The sequence below is a fragment of the Opisthocomus hoazin genome, chromosome 4 (genome assembly GCF_030867145.1).
Source record: "Opisthocomus hoazin isolate bOpiHoa1 chromosome 4, bOpiHoa1.hap1, whole genome shotgun sequence".
Classification (NCBI taxonomy): domain Eukaryota; kingdom Metazoa; phylum Chordata; class Aves; order Opisthocomiformes; family Opisthocomidae; genus Opisthocomus; species Opisthocomus hoazin.
Window position 1 is genome coordinate 31,688,145 of NC_134417.1, and position 21,438 is coordinate 31,709,582.

Consider the following 21,438-nt stretch of genomic DNA (forward strand, 5'->3'; position numbering starts at 1 on the left):
ACAAAAGCAATGGAAGTGAGCATTCCAGTAAGGCAGAACAGTGAAAAGTCTTTCAGAAGGTGTTGACATTTCCACATTTATATAATGTAATTTCTGCAGTGGGATTTCAAATCTGTCAATAGCCATTCCTATACTGCGAAAAGTTCTCTCCTCTTCCTGCCTTTTACTTGTGGATTAGTCAACAAGGACCAGATGAACTCCCCTTGGAGTGGATGAGCCGGTGCAACTGCCAGTTGGAGAGGTTGCTTTTGACTAGCTCATAAAAGTCACCTTCACACACATGTTCCCATGTTATGACTCCAGCCAGTTTGGGATATTTCAAACACAGCTCATTAGTCATGTCTTGTGACTTCTCACGCAAAAGCTTACATGACAAGATCAGACCTTAAGGCTATCTAAGAATAGCTCTTCCTGTGCGATGACCCCTTTAATCTGTTCCTCCTCCTGCAGAAATAGCCCATTTGTGCATGAAGAGTCTTTGAACACAGAGCTCAGGCAATGGAGGGTGTGGGGAGAGACATGGGAAGATTTGTGCAGTGAAAATGAGCTGGCAGCCCAGAAACGATCCTATGTAGGCTACTCGGTGTGTACCTGAATGCCTTCATGCACAAGATCAACTAATTTTATGAAGTAAAATGACTGAAGTCACTTGAAGTTGAGTGCCTGGCATAGTAGGGGGGCAAGTGGAACATCCAAATGGTAGAAATAAATAATAGCAGTGTTAAAAAACATTTAATTAATTTTCCTTTCTAGCAGTATAAAAGACATATTGTTTTGACCTAAATCATAACATGCCAGATGTTATCACAAGACAAATGTTCAGAAACAATTTGTCATCTCTTCTGTTCCTTCAGAATAACTGAAACTGATCAACCGAGTTCCTCCAAATCTGTTTTAAGATGCCCCTGCTGTAACACCGAAATTCAAATGTTTGGAAAGAGGTAACGAATGCTCTCTGCTGTTTGGTTATAGTCATCTTTTACAGCATGACAGTCAAGCAAACGTGTCTTGAACTTCTCAGCATGCGTCAGAGGCAGGGAAGCTCTGAGTGGTACTGTGTTCTCTTTTGCACAGGAGGAAACTTGGAAACCCAAAGAGAAGACAGCTGAAAGTTTGTGCCCACGATCCCTTAATTATAGTAGTGAGAGCTATCCAGTGTTGCACCCTTAGGTCCTGGTGGGAGCTACAGCTTCTCAGCACTGTGGGTAAAGCAGCTGTGCCTTTCCTCAAGCTGGAGAACTAAGAATTGAGACCTGCTGAATCACAGGACATTTCTGCAAACTTCAGTTGCACGGGGCAGCAGACGCCTTTGGCAAAGAGGGAAACGGAGCCCCTGCCTCTCAGCTCGCGGTGCTGTGCCTCCATCCCACGGTTCTCCTTCACGCCCCGCAGAGGCACGCATCCTCTTGCAGGCAGGGAAAGGAAGTTCTGTTAAAAACCGAAGGGAATTGATTAACGTACACAGGCATGCAGATCACCCAAAGGAGCAGCAAATTCCTGCCGGCCCTGCCCTTCTGAAACTGTTTTCAAAGTCGCGCTTGGCGTTAGCTTTACTACCCCTTTTCCCCTCTCGGCTCCCTTGATTCGAAGATCTGGTAAGAAAAACCTAACAGTACAATGTATACTGTTAAGCAGGGATTCTTTATTGCGGCGCCGGGCACACGGGGGATTTCTCCTCCAAACATGCGCGCCAGACACCCTGTTGCTTCAGGTTAAATACAATCACACAGGTAATTATTCATTATATTTCTAGGAACTAATTAGCCTATGTAAATATCTTTCACGCATGTCTGTTAGTATCTTTGGGTGGTCTTCGGGGGTCCCAAGATGAAGGCCCATCCTCTTCATCACGCTGTTCACTGATTGATATTTGTTTCTGCGCAAACTCAGTTCCAGGATCACGTAGATCATGTCCTTCAGGGTGTTTTGCTCCTCTCTTCTTGCTCTCTGGGTGCCTCCTTATCTCTGTAGCTTGGCGCATTTGCCCTCCCAAGGCAGGGCTGTCTGGAGTAGAATTATTTAGGAGTCTCTTTTATCCCACAATTATCCCAATTATTTGCTGAGAATCAAGACCGCTTTTGTTTCACTTAATTATTTTGTCTAACGACTAAGTGATAGCTTGTGCCCATGTCCTTCCACTACATTCCTTAATGAGAAAACAGGGATTAGTGTAACAGTTATATTGTTAGATCACTATGCATGCAGAAATACAAGTTACAGTACTAAAGACTACTAAAAACTAGAAAATATTAAGGCTTTTTGTTATAGTTTCACATTTCTTACAATCCTCTCTATCACCCTCGGGTGCCACCCGCTCGCCGCAGCGACAGGCGGCCAGCAGCTCGCTGTCCCGCTGCGCGGCGGGAGCGCGCCCTGCGGGGCGCAGCGTCGTGCGAGTTACTGGTTTCGCCGTCACCGCATCCACACGGCTCCGCGATCCAAAAACCCTCCCACCGGGGCAGGGAAGGCCAAGTTTCCCCAGCTGCAGACGAGAGCTTTCGGCCCCGGCTCTCTGATTTGTCGTCCCGGCCCCGGAGGGGGCACGGTGCGGGCGGCTCGGGAGCCCGCCAACAAAAGGGGCAGCGGGGAGGGACAGAGGGGGGAGCGCGGCGGCGGGCAGGGCCCGGGGGCCGCGCTGGAGGGGAGGAGCGGCCGGCGGTGCCCCATGGGTGGCCGGGCGAGCCGCGGGAGGGAGCCGCGTCCTCTGCCCCGCCGCCGCTCGCAGCGTGAAGAGGCCCAGGCGATGATTCAGGTACGCGGAACTCGCACCCCGGCGCGGCGGAGAGGGGGAGGGGGAGGCGGCGGGGCGAGCTCCGGCGCTGCTGGACGGGGCTGCGGCCCTCGGCGGTGATGGGGTCCGAGCCCGCCGAGCTGGTTGTGCGTCCGCCTTGCTGCTCGTGGAAATAGTCCCCGCTGCCTCCGGCGTGCGGCTGAATTTTGGGGCGGTTACGGGAAAGAAGCGCCGAGACATGAGGGCGGGTGGGTGATCCCGAAGTTAGGCTCACCAGCTTCTCGCGGGTACCGCAGCCCGACCAGCTTTGCGCAGTCCTGGTCGCGGTGGCGGTGGGGTCCCTTTGGCTTCGCGGCCGCGAACGGAACCAGAGAAGCTGCCGAAGCGGCGACCTGTTTCACAGAATCACACAGAATGTTTGGGGTTGGCAGGGACCTCTGTGGGTCACCCAGCCCAACCCCCTGCCGAAGCAGGGTCACCTACAGCAGGCTGCACAGGACCTTGTCCAGGCGGGTCTTGAATATCTCCAGAGAAGGAGACCCCCACAGCCTCCCTGGGCAGGGCCGCGAGGAGGGAGCGCCAGGAGCCTCCAGAGCGCTGGCTGCGGGCCTGCCAGCGGCTGGCTCCAGCGTCCCTAGCTCGGGTCGGCTGAGCGCGCCTCGGAAGTCTGGTGCGCTTCCTTCTGGGTTACCTCTGAAGGCCTGGTTCAGCAACGGCTCGAAAGTCATTTTTAGCATAGGTATGAATGTTTTTGCTGACCTGGGCTCAGCACGCTGTAGCAGTCTCCCTCTCCTCTGGCGTGCTTGAGTGAGCAACGCCTTCCGAAAACGTACCATCTCTGTTGAAACCTTTTAGGAATAGTTTCCCAGAAATTCATAATATACCACACAAGTGGTAAATTGTGGATATATGCGCTAAACAATCTTTATTGGTTTCAAGCTCTCTTTGACCATCTCGTGTGCACTCTAGCTGTGAAACCATCTCCATCGCTCTTACGTCTAACATTTCAAACCAAGCAGCTTCAAATAACCATTTTATTATAAAAAGCTGCCGAGGAAATATCTGGGTGTATGGTTTTTTTGTGCCAGAGTTGCTTTCCTCTGAGGTGTAAGATGGCCAGCGTTCAGCTGTAGACAAGTGACTCATTTAAAAGGCTGAAATTTTTGCCTGCTCTCGGAATTAGAAGGAGCTTTATTCCATTTGAAAGCACATACAATGATCTGCAGTGATCTCTTGCCGAAGAAACATTAGCCTGTGACCTTAGGCACAATATTAAACCTGAAAAATCATAATGTTACAATGGAAAGAAAAATTATTGTAACAGAGTTTTTTTTTTCAGGGATTGGTAAGTATCAGTTTTCTGGTAACTCTTAGCTCCAGCACTGTAAGTCTGATTTTAGAAGCTTAATGAGCATGCTCTGCTGGAGGGAAGATGACTAACTGGTCATTGCACACTGACTCCATTGGCGCTGGGACTCCAGTTTTGCTGGATGCTTTTCAAACACATGAAGAAAATGTTTCACACTGTGTGACTTCGAGAGCAAAAGCCATGCCTTGGGCTCTTTTTCATGCCAGCACTTGTATTACTAGGAGTTAGTTAGGGATGGGTGACCCTATTGCTCGGAAACAGCATCACGCTGCTGTGGTACCTGTTCACCATGACAGTTTTGCCCCAGCAGACTTTGTCTCTTGCTTTTCTTTGTGGCTGCCTGGGGCTGCTAATTAAGATTCTGCGCTCAGAGCGTTTTCCTGCTAATTAATGTTATTAGTACTGCCTAGGAGTAACTCCTTTTAAGGTAGGTTTTACTTCCAAGTTTGTTCTTGATTCTTCCTTTCCTTGTTAGGATATCCTGAAGGGTCAAGTGAACCTGAGTATTGAACCCAGGAGCAAGAGAACATGCTAAATAATCTTAAACTCCTCTTTCTGTGGCACTTAAAAGGACAAGGAGAGTGTAACGCCCAGCAACAAGATAAAGAAATCTTGTAGTTTCCTTAGCACCAGTTGGTAGGGATGTAGCAGGGACCGCTGGGGCTAAGCAGACCTTCACCACCAAGTTTCATGACATGGATGGTCTGCATTCTTCTCTTACTATATATTGGTATAAATCAAGATTTTCGCTGAAAGCAATTGCATTTCATCAGTTTTAAATTAGTATGAGCCAGTAATTCTCAAAATAGTGGTTATAAAATGAGTTCAAATGATGGCACAGTCTACAAAGCTGGCATAGGCTCCAATTTATGCTGCTATTACGGATCAGAAAACATGTGGGCAGGATGTATTAACATCAGTGGCTTTATTTTACATCTGGAACATGAAAAAGAAGGCAACAAGCAACAGCTTAAAATATGAGCTTTCTATTTTGTGGAATTTCTATTGATCTTTCTTTTCCAGAAGGAAGATATATAATTACACAATAGGCCATCTGAATTTCTACCACTGGGTCGTTGAAATTATTGTCATAATTAGACATTCTGCCTCAAAAGGTCTTAACGCGAAGTTGAGGGGAAAAGAACATAAATTTGACTCTAGGAAGGTGTTTTAAAGAGTGAGGGGGTTTGTTTGTTTTTGTATTTTCAAGGAGAGGGGTAGATTTTTCTAGTATGATTACACTAGACAAGTATTTTTCTCTTGGAATCAATGGAATTAAGCTAACTTAAAACTGGCTCTAATGCCCCAGGTTTGCAGTTACGTTTTTTGGTTAGGCCTTGTCCTCGGGTGGTATATCAGCTTTCTGTGGGGGGCTGCTGTGACAGTGACCACTGAATTCCCCATCCAGTCTGGACTCGAGTCAGGACTGAACGCAAGCACCAGTCCTGGCTCAGTTCCTGTAGGCAATCCTTCCTGAGCAGATCCCAATGTTACCTGAAAATTCCTTATCTTAATCTTTACTTCTTAACCATGTCTTCAAATTTCTTTTCCTTTGCGTATAATATTGTAAGGGAGATCAGACTCCATGACCAGTCTTTAGTGAGACATAGGAACTTGTTTGCATATAGTTTCTGATAAGTTCAGTTCAAGGACTGGTATTTTTACAGCTCATAACGTTTTATGATAAAAACACCTGTGGTTTGCATTACTGATATTCTCTAGAAAAATAGGTGTATCAGTCCTGCTTTCTCATATCAGCAAGCAAAAAAGCAATAATGAAAACTGAAGTGCAAAGTAAAGTAAATAAAGTGACTTTTTCAGGGTTGCTCAGCAAATACATAGAAGACTTCAGGTGTCCTGATCCTTGGTGTAATGCTTTTCCACTGGAGCGTGTTACTTTTTAAGTAATGAGATGTCACTTGTGCAAAGCAAGTAGAAAGGACAGTCCAAATGGATCTCTGTACCTTGTTCTCTGTACGGTAGGCTTCCATAGTGGATCTTGGTATCTCAGACTCTGGGTGAAAGTGTGCAAATGTGAGGATGCTGCTCTAAATGAGAGAGCAGTTGCCGATATTACACAGTCCATAATCTCCCTTCAGGAATATTCTGGCTTCTGCTGCTGGTGACTTACTTGTACAGATGGAAAGAATAGGATGAAAAGCAGTTCTTCCAGGAAGAAGGATTTTAAAAGGTTTTTGGATTGAACAGCAAATAGCAATGTTGGTCCAAAATGCCCACAAACTCACAAGTCTTTAGCATCATTTCCTTGTATTGTGTTATGCAACAGAAAAGTCAGAATAAAACAACAAGAATCCTTAGGAATATATTTTTTTTTTGCCAGCGCTAGGTCCTCTGTGCAGATTGCAGGCAAAGATGATGACAACTGTAGAAGACCCAGCCAGCGGGGGCATTATTAATCAAGCCCTGTTCAAGAAGCTTGATTCAATCACCCTTTTGTTAATAAATGTGTTCTTTCATGTAATTAATACATTCTGGAGGAAAGTGGTATCATTTTTATTATCATAGATGGGAAATCCCTTAGAGTATGTACCTTGTTCTCACTCCATTATTATTATTTAACCAATCAGGTTAATTCATGTAATGATGTCCCTGTTGCTAATGTTATTTAGTATATGAGAATACTGGGGAAAGTCCAAGCTACCCTAATATGGACTACATAACAGTATGCGTCTGGAGTTCTTTTCAAGGTCTTCAGCATAATGTCTAGTTCCTTAAGTGCAAGTTGTCTGTCATATTTTTAATGACCAAGGAAAGGAAAAAGCTTTTCAAAAACCCGAAGCAGTTTTAACTGCTGTATCTGTTAGGTTTCCAAGTGGTCTCAGACAGGTGAAGTACATTGAAACATATGGCTATTACTGGAAAGAATGTCATCCTCACTTCAGTGTCCTGCCTTCTGTCTGACAGCTATGATACGTCCTGTGGAAAATGGGTTGGATAGTTTTCAGTCATTTTAATCCAGTTTATAGTGGTTTTCAGCAAAATGGAAGTAAAGTTGTATTTAGAAAAATAAATGCAGCTTCAAAACTTAACAAAAATAATTTCTTAGAGGAACTGATAAGCAAAGAAGGATTTAAAAAAACTTTTTCCTTCTGGAATAGTAGGAAAGAGAAAGTTCCCCAAAATGCCTCAGTTACTGCCCTCAAGTGACATCCCGTCAGATGAGCAACTTTCCCATGAAATTTACAATAGAAAACAATTTTTTTTTTTTTTTTAGAGTTTGTGGGTTACTTTGAACATTGCTGTTGCTTTATAATTTCAGAATTGTTTCTTCCCACAGACTGAATGTTAAATTGCATTATTCTAAAAGAAAATTTATTGTTGGTTCTGTGGTGGATGTGGTTTTTTTTTGGTTTTTTGTTTGTTTGTTGTTTTTTTTTTTTAATCTACATAGGGAAGTTTCCTGGATCTTGGCCAGTCTTTAGTTATCCAGAAAACTGATAGAATAAAGTCTCAGAGGACAGTGGAGGAGAAATGAATGTGTTGAATATAAGTAGGTACAATCTGCTTCAAATCTAGCTGGTTAAAAGCAAGGAGATTAAATAATTTTCAGTCACCCAGCCATTTCATAAAGCTGTTTCTTTGCACAGACGGTTCAGATCACAGTTTTGTCACTGATACATGTTGTTTAATCATCCAAACCAATGATTAAATTATAATAATTGTTATTCAAAACACATGAGTTCTTTTGTGGTATGTGGAATGAGAGTGATGCTTTTTGCTATTTCTCCGTCATTCCTGCTGGTCCTTCCCCCTGACCTTGGGGCTGATTCAGATCCCTTGGCTCTCCAATAGCTCCTGCTGATTGTAACAAATGCTTGAGCAGCACTGGTGCCTGAGCAGTCTCGGCCTCTCTCATGAACAAGTAAAATGGTAGCTGCATTTCCCCTCCTGCTCCACTCTACTCTACTTGTGTAAGACGTTGAGGAATCATCATGACTCTGCAATGGTTGAATCTGTACTTGGCTCCAGCACAGGGTTCTTCATTCAACAAAGCACTTGAACATTCAGCAGTTTCTTTAGCCTGTTCCTATACAATAAAATGCTTACAGGCTCATGTGATCTTGACATCTCTAGAAATAAAAAATGAATTTTAAAGATATTTTACTGAATTAAAGTTTAGGAACGTTTAATCCCCCAGTGACCCATGTGTGGTGCTGGTCATGATAAATTTACCCCTCCTCCCCAGACATAACAGCACTGATCATTACAGCATCTTATATTTTCCTCTGAAGAGATAACTACTTGGTATTTCCTTTTGCTTTGTTGCATCCTCTCAGATGCCCTTACAAAAACAACTTTCTTGCCCACTGCCCTCCTTTTTCCCCTAAGGTGGTTACATAGATCACTTGATGCTTAGGTGTGAAACTGTATCTGTGATGTATCCAGTACAGATTTTCACTTGTTTAACCCTGGTATTTCATATTTTAACATGCTTAGTTGTTGGTGTATAATACAGGCCCTGCTTTAAACATCTGGTTGCTGAGTTGGAGTCTGATTCTATGGCTCTTGCAGCAACAAAGCTTTCAGTGCCGAACTCAGCTCTTTGTGGATCTCTTACAGCACTGTAAGAGACTACTGGTGCAGCATAAAGCACCTAAATAAGATGTAAGAATCCTGATTCAGTCTGATACAAAGCTGATAACAACTGCTCCAAAACTCCAGGCGAGTGAAGATACCTCTTACCCAGGAAATAAATTATACAGGATATAGTGAGTGCCCTGGCAGTTAAACTATAAATACCCTGCAGAAAAATTAAACTTGGATTTCAGGGGGCTTTTTCATCTTTAGCATGGGTGGTAGTTAACAATATTCTTCATATTAACCTTCTTATATATGGGCTGGGATGGGGAGGCATATGTGGGAGGGACCAAGGGAGCAAAAGGAGTTTTAAGTTAGAAGCCAGCTAAACCGCTTGCAAGAAACTCTGTAAAGTCACATGCTGTACTCATGCTTCATTTATGTGAATTCCCACTGTCTAGATTTGACCATTAGAGAGGAGGCTATGGTACATTGTACACGACAAGAGGGAGTCCCAGTGGCTGGATGTTGCAGCTGCCTTCATGCTGTGGATTCATTTTATGTGACCTGCCACTTTCTGCAGTTGACCACTTCTGGGAAAAACCTTTCTCTTCCGTGTAGCCCAGAAACCTCTGAATGTGAAGTGTCCTTCTTTTAAAAATGGATGAATAGAAGACAGCAGTGCACTAACTTTTTGTTCAGCCTGCTCTGTTTTTAATACATAAAGGGCCAAAAGAAGCAGGATTAGATTTTCCAGCTAGACATGATTTTGCCACACTAACTCAAGTAAACACAGTGTGAATGTAAAATGTAAGCGTGTGCCCAGTGCTGAGTGTATACCCAGTGCTAGGTATTTCTCAGTGTGTGTGAGGGGGTGAGATTAGTTTTGTCTTAGTTTATGCCCTCTGTAGTTCCTTGCAAGATGGTGGGGAGAGGAGTTTGACTCCTCTTTATGACAACTGAAGGCATTGTGAGACGCTGTTTGGTAGCTTATCCATTTAGAACTTGAATAATGTTTTTGTCCTTACAAAAAGGCATGAAAATAGTCCAGGATTTCTTGCATTTGTTGTCTAGCATTCTGTGCAGTCTCTGCCCTACTATTTCATCAATTTCTGAGTCTGAAATTATTATTCTACTTAGCTGGTAGCTGATTTTTCTTGGAGAATTACTATGGGGTGTGTTTATGAAACCCTGTTTTCTTGTTCAATGGCCTGCTAGTTATAAGATGAAATGGGAAAGGAAGGTTGGCCCAGAAGGCACAGTGCAAATTTTATCATCACAGAAGGACAGCAAGAATAAGTATGAGAATCACCTGAAGTGTATATGTACACTTTTATGCTTTATGTCTAAAACAGTTATGTTAATTAAAAGTTCTGTTTGGATGATTGTTGAGAATACCTCTACCTTCAAAATTAGTAACATATCCAAAATAAAACTTGTGTGTAAAGTCATAGAGGTTACTTTTCAGATGTAGTGAATGACAACCTCAGATGTCACTTGTAAAAAGTATGCAAATTTTTAAGTTGTTATTTTGATTCTAATTTTGCAGTTTTTCTGTTGTCTCTGTCACAACACAGCACTTCTTCATCTTGGCTGTAATGAAATAAATTGAATGGTGAAAAGACACTTAACAGAAAAGTCTTGGTAGCACAGCCTGTAACAGATCTTCTAACTTTAGTTTATCTGTGCTTTAACCATCAGTCTTCCTCTTTTAATTCTCTTTCAATTTTTTTAATTCTCTTTTAATCAGTCTTTAACCATTAACTGCTTTCTCCAGTAAGGGTTCTTGGCTATTTGTTTTATTCTTATCAAGTCATTGCAATTAAAGCCATATACCACTGTTTTGTAGATCTTTCCTTTTGGATTAAGGGCATAAATAGATGTTCCAGTTATCATAAATAACATATATGTGAAATTTTTTGGAGAGTCAACTGCAACTTGTTTATCAGAGCTGTTCCAGTTCTGGGGAGAAAAAGTTCAATGAAGCCAGAGCTAACTGAAGTGAATAGGTGCTCTTGTTCATTCCTGGCATGTTTCATTTTACAACACATACAGAAAAGTCAAGGAAGAAGTCTTTAGGTAGGGTAGGGTAAAGCAAAGTTTATTTGAAAGTCTTTGAGATTCTTACTTATTATCATCCATCCAGTACATTTTCTTGTAAGGGCTCTTATCAAACCTCAAGAGCTTGGTAAGTCGAGAAGGACCACTTTGGATCATGATGGTCAGGAGGTGGTTCAGTCTGGTATTTCTGAACTGGCTTTCGAAAATAGATTTCATTCCCAAATCCCATGTGATGACCAGCTTTGAGTATGCCTTGTTCCCTGACAATACTTCTGTTAATCCACAGATTTGTAGTGCCACTCTTCTTGGTTTGTAGATCTTCCTGCTGACCCTGGTCCAGCTGGTCATGAAAGTTACTCCCTCTCTCAGGAAGGGCCAACCCCTATTCCATCCCATTACGGCTTCCAGTCTCAGCCAACTGGTAATGTAAGGAGAGCTGAGAATGTAGGAGTCACCTTGAGGTGACTTACTGTTTTCTAAAGCCCTTTTGGACCTGGGGGCTTTAAGAAAATTTATTTATGTCCCAGATCTCGTTCAAAGTCACCAAAACTAGGACTTCTCTGTCACTTCTTGAACATTTAAGTTATAATGATAATCCTACTTGCAGCTTTATTCACAGGTATGAATATGAGCAGATTCTGTAGCAAGAGTTTGGGTTTATAAAAAAGACAGGTATTTTTACAAAATGCAGCACATAATCTGCATGTATACATGTGAGAGTACATGTGTGAATGTATTCACATGCCCACACTGGTTGTTATTCATATCTCAAGTTACTTGTGAACCCCAGAATGTATTTGACCATATGGCTAAACTGCTGGTGTATTAATTTTAAGTAATGCAACACAAAGCAATAAGTCATGATCATGATGGATCTGGGGCACACCTCAGAGCTGTTCCTTAGGTTACGATTTTTAGCAGTTGAACTATGCCTTTATATATGCTGCCTTATACACGGTGTGGTCAGCCGTTTTTTCAGGAGCTGTGACACGTAGAGCAAGATGTATCTTCTTGGTGCCCATATAGATTTCAGGATGGAGGGACCACGTTGGTTATGCTTTGACTGTGGGACTTGCAAGAGCTCTATTAAACTGCTGCTTCCTGTTCTCACAACTTGGCCTTGGCCCTCGTACCTTCTGCTCTGAGAAGACTGTCATCCACAAACCGTTGCTACCCTGACCTACCCCAGATGCATCTAACAACCCCAGAAGCAACTAACACTGTGGAGGCATTAGGCCTCCGTTACCTGTCTGGCAGCTGATGGAAAATGGGCTGTTGCTTTTGGAACTTCACTGTTACCAATACTTGCCATGCTGTTCGGCTGTGCCACTGGGACATCAGGCCGATGGCTACATGTGTGACATTCAGGGAGAAAACAAGTGGAGAGAATTGGGGCGAGACGTGGAAATACTCTATATTCTTTCCTTTCTGTTAATTGATGGAGAGCTGCCAGCGATGAATCGGAGCTTGATGTCATAAGCCACTTCTTATTTATCAAAAACAGTTGTAAGGGGGACAGAGAACGAATGTGCTGTTCAGCATCTTGTTTCTGTTGCTCCCTGTTCTCTGTCATCCCGCTACAGAACACTGACAAAGAGCCTACTCCTAATGCTTTTTTGTCAGTTGTCCAAGCAATCGGAGCCAAGAAATGCTTTCTTAAAGTAATAGACTCTCAGGAACTAATGCAAGTTTGGGAGCAAAAGGTTTTTATTATGTTTTTAAAGCAAATGTCAAACGTAAACTCTTTTTCATGTCTGTATAAGCCCAACGGGCATGGAATGCCTGCTTCCTGCCAAATCTGGTATTAACTATGGCTATCACTTAGAGGGGAAATTAAAACCATTTGGGTCTTTGTCCTTAAAGGCTCCCCATATGATTTATGAAGGCTTTCTGTAGATTTATTGCAATATCAGTTCATGGGTTTTCAGGGCATGTGTTCAGTATGGTGCTTCAGGGACAGACTGATGATGCTGTGGTCTGGAAAGCAGTGGTCCAAGGGCTTCATTTAAGCGTATGCACAGTGGCACCAGGACCTAGGCATGGGGATGTGCCTGCACGCACGCAGATGTGAGAAAGAAAGAAGCTACAGAAGACGACTGGGTTCAGCCTGGGGATTCTGACCTGGATTTCATACAGCCGTAATTCGGGTGGGTGGTTAAATAAAGGGTTGTATTTTTAGCCTTACCTTAAGGTATTTGGAACGTTTTTTTCTTGCCTTTGTGCTTGAGCAAGGGAAGGTGCTACTTTGTGCATGAGTGTTTTTGATGGGCACTGTAAGAAGAACTATATTCATGTGAAAATAATGGTGGTGAGTATAACATGTCACTCAGCTCTTCCAGCGCCAGGGCACCAGTGGCAGTGCTAACTTGAGGAGGACTGAACTCGTGCAGAGGGAAGTCTGGTGGCTGGTCCGTTGCCCTGAGGTCCTGTGGTTGTAATTTGCGTAATAGGTTGTAATAGGAGGGGGCTGAGGTTCGTGGTCACTGACACAAAAGCCTGTCTTCTATTAACTGATTATGAGACACTTGATCTATAACTGTTCCCTGAGTCAGTACTAACTTAATTCCCATTGACTTCTGGGTAGCTTTAGTTGCGTTCAGTGCGTCCCCACCTGGGAAAAGAAGAGAATCTGTTGGCTCAAACTTAACAAAACCTGCAGGATTTTAGAGTTTGGGGTTGCAGCATCTTAAAACCAGTGATCTGAAGGCAAAAGCTGTACTGTTCTTCAGAGTGGAACCATGTCAGAACAGTGTGGGAATGGCTTTTCTTTCCTCAGCCCTCATTTGGAACAAATTCCTATTTAGGAATGCATTTATGCATGTGGCATGAACACTCTCAAGACGGGAGGTCTAGACAAAAGCAGCAGAACCCTCAAAAAAAGTGATGGTGTAGCCTCTGTGTCACCAAACCATGACACTTCGCTGTTTTCTCCACAGAAAAAAAGGATTATGTTTTTAATTTATTGACTGGGATTAATGAATGCACTGAACATCCACATGGGGAGAAATGGAAGTATACTGTTTTGAAAGCAAAAATACGTTTTTTTATTAATCTTATTTCTCCCTTGCAATCCATCTTGAAAGGCCATTGATAATCAATATTCACTAACGTGTAGAGTTAATTGACCAGAACCAAGTGCTTGGTTTCATTGTGGATGGCCCCCATCTCAAAAGGCAGAGGCTCTTCTAGAAGGGTGGAAGCTGAGCCTTAGGCAGCTCTGGCTGAGATTCCAGCAGTGCTTGCTGCTGCTTGGGTTTTGCAGCTGGGTTGAAGTTGTCGGTGTAACAGCATTGGAATGTCATTCAAAAATTTAGCAAACCTGAACTGGTTTCAGAAATGTCAGAGGGCATTAGATGGAAAGATAAATTACGTGGAACTCACCAGAGAACAGGGTTTTTAGTTTAAATTATTTTAAACTCCTTTTAATTCCAACTCGGATAAAGTTAGCTGCAAAGGACTGGCTCACAAGATTTAAAAATATAATCTTTTTTGTTAAAGCATGGTGAGAATGAGAAAACAGGATGAGAATTGATTAACCTTGCTACAAGATTGCGCACAAAAGATTTTGAAGTGGTAGCTGTTACGAAATACACTGTGGATTTAATAACTTCCATATAAACGTATTATCTGTGTTGCTTCCACATACTGTATAAGTTTTCATTAAGAAAGTAATCTGTTACACTTTGTCACAAAAAAAATAAAAGCAAAGAATAAATACACAACAAGAATCCTTGTTAATACCCCTGCAGTTGCATTTGAGTGCTGTCTTCAGTGTTTTCATCAATTATCACCATAACTTTTTAAAGCTAAAGATCTACTGAATTGAATTATTGCCTTTAACACGTTTGTATATCAGATGTGACTGGAAACTGAAACCGGGCTTATACCTGTCAGACACTGACAGGGGAAATATGAAAGTGCATTTTCAGTCTGTGTTTACTGAGAAGAAAGATTTGTGTTGGGAGTTTGTGGGATGAAGCTGGGATCCTGCCTTGAGTAAGCGTGAATTCCTAGGGATTTGACACAGATGAATGGACTGCTGGCAGTTGGATTCTTGAAAATTCTTTGAACCTCTGTTTTTGGCTAACAGTGGAGGGAGAATCACATTTTGCCCTTCCTGTAATAAGTCAGAAAAAACTTGCCCCAAGGCATGCCTCCTCTAAAATCCTGTTGGCAGTTTGGGCGATTATGCAGAAACTGTGAGCCAGGAGTAGAGAGGAAACCTTGCCAAGACACCCTAAAAATAGAAAGCTGAAAAATATTACTGGTGTCACTGGAAGATTTACACTTCTAATTACTTTCATATTGTGGTCTTTATGAAAATCAGAGTGCATTGAAAGCATTCTTCTGAAAATACTTGCAGATTTAAAAAAAAAAATCAACTGGCAAGCTGGACATTGAGCTGTGGATCACATTCTCCTAGATGCTGAGAAATTTGACTGCCCTTGGTTCAGAAGGTAAAATTTAGAAATCAGATGACATAGGTGTTTTCCCACCCCCACTTCACCCCTTATACTGTCCTTTTAGCTAAGGGGATAATTGGATTCTGGAATGCAGAGGAATTTATAGTTAAATCTCACTTGATCCAAATATTAATACTGTTTTCTTATTTGAAGGGGGATGATTCTGCTGTAAGCTACGTTTTAAACAGAAAACACAAAAAAATCATGCTGAAAAAAATTTATAAGGAATTCTAATACTTTTCAAAGGCTATGCATTTTCGCCCTCCACATGACTTGTGCATGCTCTGTGTAAGCTATTTTTCATGTATGCTTTTTCTTGTAGACTAAATATTGATCCAATAAGAGTGTAGGAGCTGCAGAAATGTTCAGGGTGTTCAGCAAGACACATAGTGACTGTTTACTTCATCGTGCTTCTATTGAAGATAAGTTCTTAATATAAAAATCAAACTACTTAGCAAAGGAGGGCCAGTAAAGTGTTACTGTTTTGTTCGTAAGATGGGTTATTGGTTATTGCCTTTTTTTCTGAGGTGTGGTTTTTTTTATTACTTTTCTGGAAGCTCTAAATGAAAAAATTGTGATGGTTCAGAGATTCAGTATAGAGAAGAACAGTTGAAGAATGAGGAGTCCTTATAGGGACCTGGTGTAGCCTCATGTTGTGTCCTTTTTCTTTGCTGAGTCTTTTGCATGTAAAAAGGCAGAGGCTGAATGACTAATGTAGCAGTAGTGACTGCGGTTTCTGGCAGTGACAAAAAAGGATGTATCGCTCAGTGGTGAAGGAAGATCTTCGCATTGAGCTCATATAGTTCCTTACGTGTGTCCTATATTTAGCTTAGCTATTTGTTTTCTAGAATGTATCCCAAATAGTGTGGCGTATAATGTCTATACTGACTATAAGGCTTACAAATTGTAAACCTCAGCATCAGGATGGTGGATTTTTGTATCTTATTCTTAAATGAAACTACAGGAGAACCCTATTCTGACTCTCTCAGCGTGTTGGTGTTGAGGATGCTACGGATTAGAAATCCAAGTACCTTTTACATGTTAAGTTGTTATTGCTGTTGTTGATAATAACAATAACAGTAATTTTGAAACCCATCTATCCATCTTCTGGTTTCACCAGGTAAACAAAACTTTCTGTATGTATGTGACCTGCAGATTAAAATGATGCTTGCAGCATCAGTTAATATTTCACCTGTGCTTGCTTGGCTTACAGCCTACTCTTTTGGAGAGACTTTTCAACTAATTTTCAAACCTCAGGTATTTCACTTAGGGAGCTGTGATGCCAGCATCTAAAACCATGTTCCCAGAAAATCCTGCTGAAAGGCTGCCTTGCTGCTAGAGAGGGCTGGACTCACTGAGTGCTTTCTTCACAGTTTTTGCAGTATGTCCGGTTTTAGCAGTGGCTAGATCAAGTAGATCTGGTAGGGTCTAAATCCCTAGTGGAATGACTCTGGGGTACAGTCTTTGCTTACATGGGTTAGAAATTGTTACAGAACCTTTTTGACTAAGAGGGAGCTTCCATCCTTTGGCTGAAGTCATGCTGTCCATTCCTCAGAGGCATGCAGAGATTAGGGGATTGAAGGAAAAATACCGTACCCAGTTTAACTGTGTGTCCTGGCCATGGTGTTATGGTGACTGGAAGAGTACCTGTAAGTATTGGTTGTGACAGTCTCATGGACTGCTGGACTATGTATATTTTGAGGCACACTTATTCTTACTTCCATTGACTGACCTCTTTTTATTGACTAGAAGGATGTCATGCAAAAACCTGCGCAAGAGAAGCAAATGACATTAGGACAAGGTACAAATCTATGTATGGGGATTATAACCAGTTTTGTTTTTCTTTTAAATCGCATATAAAAATGTTTAACTGGGACAGAACATTGTGAGCTGTGGAATACTTGTGAGCCTAGTTCTCGCAGTTGAATACCGTGCAGAGTGTGGGAAAAACAGAAACCTTGCTGTAGAGAGAGGCTTCTTCTGAGCCAAATGAATGACATCTGAGACCTCAAATTAAAGTGCAAAAGGAGGAAAGAGTTGATAATTACAGCATCATATACATATAACTCTCAGGACATAGCAGAAATCATAGGTTGTGAAGATAACTGGCAGAGCGCACCCAGAAGTGAGCTGACAGGGGTGTATTTTACTCTGTACAGACAGTGTGAGGCGAACCGCGTGTAGCTGCCGTGCTGAATGGGAAGAGTTCTGGGTTTGGAGACAATACGGAGCTGGCAGTTGCAAAAAGTGCAAAAGGGAACGCAATGTCTTGCTTTTGACAGACTTAAGAAAAAATTTGGTGCAGCAGTTTGGTGTTGTTTACTGCATTTATTATATGTTCTTGAAACAGTGCCCTTGAGAGCTGAATAATCAGTGTTAGGAAGGAAGTGCTCTGGCCTTTGCCCACTGGCTTTTTCTGCCTGCGTGCCTGTTGCACGCGTTCTCCTGGTGTTATGACCCTCTGAAAGGACAGGTGTTTATAAAGGTGCAAAGATAATTTTCAAGGAGATGAGAATTATTTTTTAGCCTCTGTCAAAACTATCTAGAAGTGCAAAGGTCAAGGGAGGGAAATCCTCACTCCCTCGGAGTAGCAAATCTCTGCTTGGTTTGGTAGAGCCAGAACATCAACCCCAGACCTGTGATTCGGAAAGGCCTCTCTCTAACTGGCCCTTGCCCTTCTAATTGTGACCACTGTTGCTGACCTGGATGTCCCTGAACAGATGTGACACCTATTTGCAACATGCGTTGCTGGTGGTGAAAATTTTCCAGTGCTGGGGAAGAGGTGTGGGTTGAGAACGATGCACTTTCCTTATGACACCGGGTGGTGGTGGTGGTGAGTGCAGGAGCAGCAGCAGCCAGCGATTCTGATCGGCGTGGGTCCGGCACTAGGGCAGAGTGAGAAGCCCAGCAACCAAACAGGGCCACACGGGGCCATTTGGAATTATGACCTGTACTTGCACCTAGGACACTCATAAACGCTGTGGCCTCTTGCTACGTGATACAGAAATTATACTTTTATGTGTTTGCTCCCCTTCCCCCCTCAAGTTCCAGACAGACGTAGCAAGGGGGTTTTGTGGGTTGAGAGCCAGTTCAATGGCCATCCATCTAGTTGTGCTAGAAAGCGCAAGGTGAAAGAGCAAATGAAGCCTGGGAAGGACTGGCTCCTGGAGAAGTGGATGAAGGCAAATGAATTCTAAGAAGAATTCCACAGTATGTTTTCCAGCATTTCAGCTTGTGATTATTCTATCATGATTAAGGCTGACTACCAAAAGAAGAAAAGGGAACGTCAGAGTTACAGTGGTGTAGGGTCACTGGAGACTGTATTAGTTCCCCAGTGTTTGTGTGCAATGTGGTCTGCTTTAACCAAGCCCCGTGGCAGTGGTAGGTGAAGGGAAATAGCCATGGAAGCAAATATGAAGGACTTCTGTATGCTTTAATTAGGTCTCCTACCGGGCCATGACAGTCTTGACAGAGAAAACCAAAGGAAAACGAGTCGCATTGCTGCCTCCTTCCCCCTGTTCAGCCTTTGTCTTCCCCCCCTGCAATATGGGATTTCTTGTAGTGATGTACAGATCAGTTGCTATGGGAAGTTAGAAGATATCCCACAGAAACTGATTCTGGAGGTCGTGGAGTGCTTTGGGTTGGAAGGGACCTTTAGAGGTCATCTAGCCCAACCCCCCTGCAGTGAGCAGGGACATCTTCAACTAGACCAGGTTCCTCAGAGCCCCGTCCAACCTGAGCATGAATGTTGCTAGAGATGGGGCCTCCACTACCTTTCTGGGCAATCTGTTGCAGTGTTTTACCACCCTAACTGTAAAACATTTCTTCCTTATATCTAGTCTAAATCTACCCTCCTTTAGTTTAAAGCCATTACTCCTTCTCCTGTCACAACAGGCCTTGCTAAAAAGATTGTCCCTGTCTTTCCTATAGGCGCCCTTTAAGAATCACAGAATCACAGAATGGTCAGGGTTGGAAGGAACCTCTGTGGGTCATCTAGTCCAACCCCCCTGCCGAAGCAGGGTCACCCAGAGCAGGCTGCACAGGACCGCGTCCAGGCAGGTCTTGAATATCTCCAGAGAAGGAGACTCCACAACCTCCGTGGGCAACCTGTGCCAGTGCTCCGTCACCCTCAGAGTGAAGAAGTTCTTCCTCATGTTCAGCTGGAACTTCCTGTGCCTCAGTTTGTGCCCGTTGCCCCTTGTCCTGTCGCTGGGCACCACTGAAAAGAGTCTGGCCCCATCCTCCTGACACCCACCCTGCAGATATTTGTCAGCATTTCTAAGGTCCCCTCTCAGCCTTCTCTTCTTCAGGCTGAACAAGCCCAGCTCCCTCAGCCTCTCCTCGTAGGAGAGATGCTCCAGTCCCCTCACCATCCTCGTAGCCCTCCACTGGACTCTCTCCAGTAGCTCCTCATCTTTCTTGAACTGGGGAGCCCAGAACTGGACACAGTACTCCAGATGGGGCCTCACTAGGGCCGAGTAAGAGGGCGAAGGAAAACCTCCCTTGACCTGCTGGCCACACTCTTCTTAATGCACCCCAGGATCCCACTGGCCTTCTTGGCAGCCAGGGCACACTGCTGGCTCATGGTCAACCTGTCATCCACCAGTCCTCCCAGGTCCCTCTCCGCAGAGCTGCTCTCCAGCAGGTCCGCCCCAGCCTGTACTAGTGCATGGGGTTGTTCCTCCCCAGGTGCAGGACCCTGCCCTTGCCCTTGTTGAACCTCATCAGGTTCCTCTCTGCCCAACTCTCCAGCCTGTCCAGGTCTTGCTGAATGGCAGCACAGCCTTCCGGTGTATCAGCCATTCCTTCCAGTTTCCTGTCATCCAGAACATGAGGTGAGGTGCTTCAGCCCTTGGATCATTTTGTGTTCCTCCTCTGGACCTGCTCCAACAGCTCCATGTCCTTCTGCTGGGGGCTCCAGAGCTGGACGCAGGACTCCAGTTGGGGTATAGGGGCAGAATCCCCTCCCTCGACCTTCTGGCCTCACTTCTTCTGGTGCAGCCCAGGATATGGTTGACCTTCTGGGCCACAGGCACACATTGGTGGCTCATGTCCAGCTTTTCACCCACCAGTCCTGCTCTGCAGGGCTGTTCTCAATCCCTTCATCTCCCAGCCTGTGATGGTATCGGGGGTTGCCCCAACCCAGGTGCAGGACCATGCACTTGGCCTTGTTGAGCCTCATGAGGGTCACACAGGCCCACTTCTGGAGCTTGTCCAGGTCCCTCTAGATGGCATCCTGTCCTTCTGGCATGTCAACTGCAACACTCAGCTTGGGGTTGTCTGCAAACCTGCTGAGGGTGCACTCAATCTCACTGTCATTGATGAAAATGTTAAACAGCACTGATGCCAGTACGGACCCCTGAGGGACACCACTTGTCACTGGTGTCCATTTGGACATTGAGCTGTTGACCACTACCCTCTGGCTGTGACCTTCCAACCAATTCGTTGTCCACCGAACAGTCCACCCATCAAATCCATATCTCTCCAGTTTAGAGAGAAGGATGTTGTGAGGGGCTGTGTCAAAGGCTTTACAGAAGTCCAGAAAGATCACATCCATAGCTCTTCCTTTGTCCACTGATGTAGTCACTCCATCATAGAAAGCCACTAGGTTGGTTGGGCAGGACTTGCCCTTGGTGAAGCCATGCTCGCTGTCTCGAATCACCTCACTGTCCTCCATGTGCCATGGAGGTGATTTCCTGAACCACAATATATTCATAAACCAGAAGGAATAAACAAATTCTGTTCTGTTTCTGACTATTTTTTATTACAACTTCATTCCTCTTTTTACTTTTGCTTTAAAATCACATCTTGCTCCAGGAGACTTGGATTTTTTAGTGAAAAAAAATTTAATCATTTCCTTCCTTTTCAGCTGTTGTAACTGTACCCTGTGAGTTAGTACAGGATGAGTATCTTATTCCTGACTTCCTGATCTGCTGGCAAGCTGATATCTGGTGCCCTCCTGACATGCACAGTTTTGATTGCTGGTCCACCCAGCCATGCCAGATTTATGTAAACAAAGTTTATACATCTAAAGATGTCAGAGAAGCAGATGTTTTATGTTTACTCAGGGTATTTTGGCATCAGGAATTGGAGAACAAACTTAACACATCCAAAGCCACATGCCTTCTTTAATTGTACCTATATTAGATTTGGTGAAGGATCGCCATTTTGTCAAGAAAGAGATTTGACTGATTAAATTACTGATTAGTAGCTGTGCAAGCAGGCTCAGTCCTGAGTCTCTTTTCGGCTCTCAACAGAAGGAGAAACTGATCTTT

At 43.7% G+C, this 21,438-nt stretch overlaps 1 protein-coding gene and 1 long non-coding RNA gene across 8 annotated transcripts in view; one reads left to right on the plus strand and one right to left on the minus strand.

The window, feature by feature from the left end:
- Positions 1-1,622: 1,622 nt before the first annotated feature.
- LOC142361150 (uncharacterized) lies at positions 1,623-3,126 on the minus strand. The gene is made up of 2 exons (XR_012763705.1): positions 3,006-3,126; positions 1,623-2,004 (listed from the first exon to the last, which is right to left on the minus strand). It is a non-coding gene; the product is annotated as an uncharacterized LOC142361150 (long non-coding RNA).
- The window catches only part of TNS3 (tensin 3), a 250,157-nt gene continuing 231,332 nt past the window's right edge, over positions 2,614-21,438 (plus strand). For 4 of the 7 annotated variants that reach the window (XM_075418524.1, XM_075418525.1, XM_075418529.1 and 1 more), the window contains exon 1: positions 2,615-2,752. In XM_075418524.1, coding sequence (XP_075274639.1) covers positions 2,666-2,752 — 87 coding nt within the window. In that variant the 5' untranslated portion in view covers positions 2,615-2,665. Of the gene's footprint in view, positions 2,753-21,438 lie in introns of all 7 variants that reach the window. The other 3 variants (XM_075418527.1, XM_075418528.1, XM_075418537.1) reach the window with 2 other exon arrangements.